This window comes from Histoplasma capsulatum (assembly GCF_000150115.1).
Source record: "Histoplasma capsulatum G186AR genomic scaffold supercont2.40, whole genome shotgun sequence".
Taxonomy (NCBI): domain Eukaryota; kingdom Fungi; phylum Ascomycota; class Eurotiomycetes; order Onygenales; family Ajellomycetaceae; genus Histoplasma; species Histoplasma capsulatum.
The window spans coordinates 23,977-32,716 of NW_025544840.1; the positions used below are offsets into that span (position 1 = coordinate 23,977).

Below are 8,740 nucleotides of genomic sequence, written 5' to 3' on the forward strand. Positions count from 1 at the left end.
TAAATGAGTTTGAGTTGTTTGTGTACTCATGATGAAAGTGTGGCGTCGAATGGTTTGCAAATTTGACCATTGTGTGAGGGATTGCAATTACAATTTATTTTGAATTGTAATGCTACAAGCCCTGCAATTAAAGAGCGCGTGATCTACTTGACACCAGCTTTGCTGCTTCTCTACAGACTGATAATAAACTGTGGATTCAAAGTGTCTCTTTCATCCAGAAAGCCATTCATTTAATTTCATTTTCAAAAGATTTACAAAACTACATCTTCTCTTGCTATCTTGCTAGATGAGGGTCTTCATTTCCTTCCCTAGCCATTGTTCGTACTTGGCCACCCGCCACCTAGAACTTACAATCCACAGCCAGGTAGTAGGTTGACGGGGTTGAGCCCGGCACTGGTACTAAACAAGTTTTCTTGTCATCTAGACCTCTGGCCTTGCAAGGAGAGTGTTTGGACCCATCGCATTTCAGAATGCCAGCCCCATTTGAGTCTTCTGTGTATTTGCACATATGCCCCGGCCCGACGGTAAATTCCATTGACGGAGGGTAATGAGGTCTATTCTCTGGGTCTGAGGACGCGTCTACAAGTTTAAGAGGCGTGTCATTGCACACATCTGCCTCTCTATCGAGTTCTGAAACGAACACTTTCCAGAAGCGGGTCAACACGTCACCCCCAGGGTACGAGCGGTAGGTTTCGTCCAAGGCAAAGAGCAAGCTACCAATACGGGGCCCTGGAGGTTTCCCGCTTCCGTCACCTCCGCCGCCACCAGTCCATGACCATTGACATGTTTCAGTCTTGCAACAGGCTGGTGAGCTGGGGGAGCAGCTGTTGTCCCCACAGTCACACATTGGACAACTGGCATTGCCACAGCAGCCAGGCGATTCAGAGTCACAACCGTTTTCATTGCACTTGCATGGATTGCCCTTGTCCAGCTTGCATTTGTCATTGCATGTGGGTTTCCGGGTCACCGGGCCCGGTGGTTGTTGGTACTCGACTGCTTGCATTTGGGTCCTTTGGGTCGTGGCGATCTGGGGGCACTCCTGTTGGCATTGGTGAACAGAAAAAGCCTGTGCATAAGTGGCCGCCACAGCCGGTTCCGGATGCACATGTGGGAGTTGGCTTCACTCCAGCTTTACTGGTGAAGCTAACAGTATGGCTGCCGGCGCCGGGCATGCGCGGGCAATAAGAACCGTCGAGCTGCTTGAGCGGGTTACCAGTTCCGGGTTGACAAGGCTCCAAGGTTTCTCCCTCATTTGTTTCCTCCGCAAGGTTTGCTTTGATTCTTGGGCACCTTTTTGACAGGTCCCATTCGTCAATTGTATCATAGTCAGCTAGACAGGAACGTGTACTCATCTGCCCATTCCAGATGATAGGTTTCGCCCCTACCCATTCAAATTGTTTGCCGTCGACTTCAATGCGACGATGAAAAATCTTGATCATTTTCTTCACGTTGGCAGGATCCCTCAATTGGTCTTTCCAGGGTGACTGAATCGATTTATAATATCCGATTAAACTAGATACGAGAGCGGTAGCTAGGGTTTAAACAGACTGTAAGTTACTACTTTTGCTCGGTGGGGGTTTCTCAATCTTGAACTTTAGTGTAAACCTACATAAGGAGGTTCCGTACAAGCGGTTGTAGCCGCCTGTAGGCGTTTCCGGAAGCCATGAATTCTCTCCAGGGGCAAAAGTAGTTATCCAGGGCTCGTACTGACTGAATAATCCCTGATTGCCGTCTGGATCTGTCGCCCCAACGACAATAATATTTTTTATGTAAAATGTATTGCTAGGATCGGCGAAGAGAGCAGGGTACTGGATGATACCCGAAACAGTCACTGCATTATTGCCAGCCGCGCAAACCATAGAAACACCCCAAGTATCGAGAGTCGCGAGTAGTTCATCTACGTAGCACACCCACCAGTAAGACAATAGTTAGCAAGAGTGGAAAAAGCGGTACCCAGCTCCTCATCTTGATGACCTCAGAATTGGAGAGTAGATTGAGGCAATGTAGAACTGTAAGGGAACTAATATAGCCTACAAAATCTTCTCACAGACGCATGTCTCATACGTGAGTCGAGGCCGAAGCTCATGTTAATGGTTGCTTTGTGCTGGAAACCGTTACGCGACACATGGTTCTGAATGACCATCAACTGCTCGATTAATCGTTCAACCCACAACTCATCATTTAGAAATATAGGTGACACATGGAGTTTGCAATTGTCGCAAAGGCCCAAATTGGCCCCAACAATCTTGGAACCTACCTGAGCCCCGTGAAGGTAATTAGGCCTAAGGATTATCTCGGGAGCCCACGGCTGGCTCTCTCTATCTGGCGTCAAAACTTCAATGTCCATACCTCTAAATTCCTACAAGAATTGAACCTCAGTCAGTTTTTCATTGGAAAGTGTATTTAACGTTCAGACACTCAATATTGCACTGAATGGACTTAACAGGTGTCATCTCACAGGGTGATTGGGGTAGAAGCCGTCCTCCAGCATATATATATGTTGGCCTCTTCCTGAAGTTTCATCAAAGTTGAACTTAAAAAAGCCATTTCCATCTACAGTAGAGCCGTCCGGTAAGTTCCAAACCGCATTTTTCGGAGTGGAGATCTGGGAGAGGTCCCAAATATACGGGTTCGATCGTGTCTTTGAAGTTGACTGTGCGGATTGATTTGTGTTATGCTCATCCAGAACTGCTCTATTGCTGGTCGAATGATTGATATTCCCCTGTTTATAAGGAAATATAGGTTCAGAGGGGTTATTATCACGTTTTGTTCTGCGGTCTGAGTCAGAGCCTCTCTGGTTTGTATTAGCATACCAGCTTTCGTAGTAATAAGCGTCTGCAACATCGGGCTATGTAACTAAAATCAGCCATCACTCTCATGTGCTTCAACTCTGACATGTATTCAGTCCTTACAGATTTTAACAAGGCGTTCATGGTCTCTTGATCCAACAAAGGAACCCAGATGAATGCTACCTGCTGAAGCTCATTTGATTTGACCTCAACATATTTTCCCTTGTATTTATCAAGGATCTGAGGAATTTGCCCCGCATCTTTCATATTTGATGGATAAACAATGGCATTTGCAGGGCAGCCTGGGGGTGGTATGACAGATGCAGTGCCCTTCACTGGATTGGTTGTGGGTGATGGACAGTGATCTGGTTTGGTTTGTGTGGTTGTTGTATCCCAATCTGATGCTGAACACCCACGAATTGTATCACATGTTGAACTGATGGATGAGGCTGTGGAGGTAATTGTTCCATGAGTGGTTGTAGTCTTAAATACAGTTGTCATGCATATTTCTGCAGATTTTTTCTCGCATTTAGTAGGTTCCTCCTTGGGGTATGTTAAAATATTATCTCGCCCAACACTAAGTGCACGTCAGTTTATGGTGTATCTCTATGATTTTCGAAGATTGAGCTGAACAGAGATCTTACGTGATTGGAGGCCAAGGTGGGAGAGGAGGTTTTATCGTCCATGATGGGGGAGGATCTATTGCGCCCGGGGGTGGTGGGCCTCTATGTTTGAGGATAAATTATGTTAATGTACCACTCTTGACAATTGAAGGTATATTGAAACAAGCTACTCACGGTGGGTATATACCCGGTGGGAGATTCCAGCGTAAGCCTTTGTTCTCCCCATTTAGACAGAACTGCATCCAGTCAATCAAGAGGCTCAAGGAGAAACTATAACTTTTCACCTCTAAGACTTACAGAGAAAAACCAGAGTTTGCATGATGTTTTACCTGGCTCTGGCTTTTTGACCTCTTCTTCAATTGGTGTGACCACTCGAGGTGGCCATGTTGACCATACTGGAAGTGACTGGGTAGTTGTCTGTTGCAATGTATGGTCAGCACCACAATGATCTCTTTCAAAGATCTATAGATATATTGAAAATACTCACTGGTTTATTTGTGGGCTCTGAAGTGATTGTTTGATCTGGCTTGGTGAATATTGTTGAGACAGTGCAGTCAACTGTGAAAACACCAGTAGAGGAACCAATAAATGTAACAACTTTTGTTGCAGGACAAGTGAAACCAACAGATACTGTTGTGGGAACTATACAGTTGATTATAGGTGTTGTTTTTGGAGTATTGAAAGGGACTCTTGAGTTGGGTGGACATTTCACCACAATTGGACTGACAGTTGATGGAAATGAAAGTGTTGAAACAGTGGGTTTAGTGGCAACAACACTGGTCACAAAAGGAGTGTGGTAAACTCCTTCCTTTATACCATCTGTAGAGGATGCATCAGGATTGCTCCAGCTCTCTGGTGGTCCTCTGGTAATAGCTGGCCATGGTGGAACTGTGATATTGCGAGTGGTTGTCTTCCCTTCTCCATCTGAGATTGGTACAGGAATGGGTGGAATATCAACACTAGGCAGTACAGTGAGAGAAGTACTTGTCTGTCCTTCAGTGATATTGATATTTGAGTAGGGCATTCCATCTGTGGTGATTGGGTCTATAGTCAATGTGATTGTAGTGACAGTTGTATAGAATGTGGGCACTTCACGTCCACTGATGGTTGTTGTGCTGCGGTGCCCATACTCAACAGTGGTTGTATATTTACCTGGGTCAATTGTTGTTTTTGAAGAGAGCAAGCTTGTAGGAAACACAAGAATGCAATCAGCTGGGCATGTAAGTGATGGCTTATTATAGACTTCAGGCCCAACATAAACAATATCATATTCATCATCTCCTTCCAAAGGAATCCAAACACTAATCTCGGTTGTAAATCCACTGTGATTGAAGGTTCATCATTAGTGGGTAAACTCAGCAGAGAAAGAACTATGACACAATCAAACAAACCTTTGATTTGAATCATTCTGAAAAATGGCACCATGACTAAGATTAAAATGTTAGTTACATCTGTGTGCCTAGGTACACTCATGAAAAAAAGTCACTTACTTTATTCCAGTTCCAATTTCCACAATTCCAACAGTGAAAGTGTTGAAAAGTGCAACATCTTTACTTCCTTTAACTTCAAGAATATGTTCTTGACAATTGTGTGTTGGAACACAGTCCTGGTAATACTCCTGGAAAAAGCTGTATAATCCTGAACTGTGAAGTGTGATACCCTCTGAGTTGATAATGCGCAGACCCCACGCTGCAGAACAACCAGTGATCTTACACTTCTCAAAAGATGGATCACCAGGAAATTCCTTGGTAAAGGAAAATGGTAAAGGTGCTATAGGAACTGGCTGGTAATATGGAGTCTCTGTTTGAATATGGCCGAGATATATCTAGAAAACATTCAATTAGTACAATGCATGACTTTATGATACTTGTACTTATCTGGCCGCTCACATCTTTTGCTCCATATACTTGATATTGATACATAACAGTGTGTTCAGAGCCAGTACCATAGAACCAGGAGGGCCCCTCAGACTCTATCAGTGTTCCACGAGCAGCGTATAGACTAATTTGATTCGCAATCTTATCAGGGGAATCGTAGACACTCTTGTCATTGTCACTGATCAGATTCTGAAATTAACCCTCTATCTATAGTGTTCATAAGAATTCAACAACATCAATAAAAGGTTTAACTTACTGATCTGCAAGCCATATCCAAATATTCTCAAAATACCCTGAGGCTTGGGGAGTGATGTGGAACAAGAGTGAAGCACAAATACAAGCGTCACTAAACTCAAACTTTGGGCAAGTCTGTATATCTAGATCTGTACCAGAAGCTCCTCCCACACGAATATGTGAGTCCCACATAGCAGCTGTTCATGTCTGAAGTTAGAAAATGGCATTTGCGCTAAAGAGTTGTAGTTCACATAAAGGTGTGACTTACCGGACCCTTGACTGTCCTCATGCACGTTCCACTCAACAAGTATGGCGCCAGCTGTAGCTCCTTGAGCAGTGAACATCATATCAACTATCTCCATGTCACCTACATCACCTTTCTCACCAACTTGCACTACCACACGTGGATTATGAATATCATTGAAGTAGAACCCAGCTCCTTGTATCTGTGACCAACTCGCACCTTGCACTCTGGAGCCTGTTGGAATGAATACAGTGCCACCAACTCTGTAGACACCTGCTGGAAAGTATGCAATTTTGTGTTCCTTTTTGGCCTTCTCAAGAAAAGCATTAATGTCTCCTGTATTATCCCCAGTTCCATCATTCTTGCAGTCATGTTCAGTAGCAATCAAAAATTCGTCTACCTTGAGGTCCTTGTATTGAGGGCGAGGTCGATAGAAGAGCTTGCCATCTTCATCCAGCAGGCGCTTTCCTTTTTTAGGTGCATCAACTTCACCTGAAATATAAGTTCCATTGTATCCATCATAGCGACGTCCCATTGCCCAGAGGCTGACATGATTAGTGCCATCAAGAATGACATCACCATTCTCACTCTTAACTGTTGTTCCAACATCATTCATCTTCAAATTGTCAATGACAATGTTAGGGGGCCCATTGATCCCATCTTTCTGAGAGTTGGTCAAGATAGCAATTGGGCAATTGGATATCACCGAATCTGCTTAAGTCAGCTCAGGTTTAAATGTACATATACATTGCTGTGTATTTTAAACATACCAATGATAGAAACCGAGCCTACACCCTGGCCAGTGTCACCACCCCTGCCACTAATATTGAAGGCAATGGCTCCACCATCAACCTCAATACGTTGCCAATTGAATCCCCAGTCCCAAATCATTTGAACTGCAGTGAGGCAGCCATTGAATTTGAGATTCATTGCTGTATACTGCTGGGAGCCTGTCACAAGAGCCATATTAGCAGCGACACAGTTAAATAACTAATCTAGAAGCTCAGAAGGTAATTTACTTACCAGCACGCCAGCCAATATTTCCCCCATTGAATACCAAGTCAGAGACAAATCCCCCACTACCATTTTCCATGAAAATGCCAACATGAGTGACTTTGTTACTGTCAGTTGCTTTAGGCATGTTGAAGACCAAATTTTGCAATGAGCAAGCCTGAGAAACCTGCCAATGGATACCTGTTGGTACAAGCAGCTGATCATGGTCAGCTGTTGAGAGAGGCATCTCAGTTAGATCAAAAATAAAATTCCGAATTTGACGGAAGAACTGATTCTGGTTGATGTACCAATTTTGACCATTACCATTAGGAATATATGGATCTGTATCAAAAAGGGCAATGCCTTGAAAGGTATCACACCCTTTGATTGTAGGCGGGTCCAAAGCATCACCAATGAACTGAGTATAGTATAGCTGAATGATAGGGCGGCAGATTTTATATGTTCCTGGCTAGAATAATAGCAAAGATTAATTTAAGACTAATAGATATGTACAGAAGAGAAACCCACTTACAGGAAAATAGATGATAGCACCTTTTGTGAATGTATTTCCACATTCCAATCCGCATCGGTCACCATCTCCAATTGCTGCATTTATTGCCTCTGTTGCATCTTTCTCACCTGTATTATCAGCACCATACTCCACAACATCTCGGTAAAACTTGTAATCAGCTCCAGCAAGGGGTTGCTATAGAACTAGATTAGCTCAGCAGAACAGCTCAGTGGAAAGAAAGCACTTACAACTCCCAAATGAGCAAGCTTCGGCAACCAGTAGCTACTATCAGCAGTAGTGTTTGGAGCACTTCCAGCAACTTTGTTTAAGTTCTCGGAAGCATCAACAGAGGTGCGATTAAGTTGTTTTAAGTGTTGTGATATGTAGGCCTCCAAACTACCAGACTCAAGCCATACTGGGCCATTTTGTGCTCCTAGTACAAGGGTTAATGTCATATTCAGAAGGGTACGCGTTGATCAATAGTCAGTGGGCCGGTGCTCACCTTTGTCTGGTGCAGTTTTGAAGTAGTTGTGTTGGTTGTCCACCATGTATGGAGGGTTGGGCTACCAGTTGTTGTCAGCCAGACTGCCTGGTCAAACAGCAAGTAGTAAAGTCTTTCTATTACCTGTGGTCCATAACTTGGAATGTTTGGGAATTTTGCAGGATCATATAACAAGTTAGTCTGTCCCATCACAAGGGACAGAAATCCAAGAAACAATGCCAAAGAATTCATATTCTATGGGTTGAACAAAGCTCTCTTTGATTAGCAAACAACTTACTGCCTCCCATCTGGAATGTGGGCAATCCAATTCTTATCTTCACTGCTTCATTTTTCATCGGTGTAAACCCCGCTTTGGCCACAACGGTATATTCCATTGAAAATCGTGAATCCTTGACCTCAATTTCCGAATAGTCATGGCAAGGTCCCTGTACGTTACAATAGCCGGCCGAGGTGATCCCTGGACTGGGGATACTCGGATATTAGTATCATCTCGAAACATTTCGATGGCGGAGACATGAACGATGAGGTTGCAGAGAGTAGCTGGGTATCTGACAAGCGAAGGATCAGGAAGGCTAACAATATCGACTATGAAGAAGGTTTGCTGATGAAGCCATTACTGCGACCTCGGGAAAGCCATTTGCAAAATCCATCTATGGAGCAATTCTATCAGTGCTGATGCCTTTTCCTCTCTCGCAGCATGTATTCACTGAATCATTGAAACTACTACAGCGTAATCACAAGGTATCTCAGAAGCAGCAGATATTCGGGATGACTCAGAAGCTGTGTCCAACAAATTGGCAGGGGATAAAAAAGAACGAAGACTGGGTTACAGTTGAATGTGGTTTATTCAACCATGAACATGGTTTTAAAAAAGTGGGTCTTATAAATAAACCATGCTCAATTTTCCACACTAGTAATAAACAATGACAGCAAGAACTAGATGAAATGATCTCAACCAGCATCAGAA

General features: G+C 43.7%; 1 protein-coding gene across 1 annotated transcript; it reads right to left on the bottom strand.

Annotated features, from left to right (window-relative positions):
* Positions 1 to 237: 237 nt before the first annotated feature.
* HCBG_09204 (glucan 1,3-beta-glucosidase precursor) lies at positions 238 to 7,962 on the bottom strand (the record flags this gene model as incomplete). The annotated part of the gene is made up of 21 exons (XM_045436253.1): positions 238 to 1,066; positions 1,149 to 1,531; positions 1,610 to 1,897; positions 2,065 to 2,359; positions 2,459 to 2,848; positions 2,913 to 3,366; positions 3,434 to 3,514; positions 3,587 to 3,648; positions 3,710 to 3,829; positions 3,900 to 4,734; positions 4,804 to 4,839; positions 4,903 to 5,237; positions 5,302 to 5,467; positions 5,546 to 5,720; positions 5,792 to 6,478; positions 6,538 to 6,717; positions 6,791 to 7,229; positions 7,293 to 7,466; positions 7,520 to 7,704; positions 7,774 to 7,834; positions 7,897 to 7,962. The coding sequence occupies 21 exons, from the start codon at positions 7,960 to 7,962 to the stop codon at positions 341 to 343; spliced, it is 6,138 nt and encodes a 2,045-aa protein (XP_045283036.1).
* Positions 7,963 to 8,740: the final 778 nt, after the last annotated feature.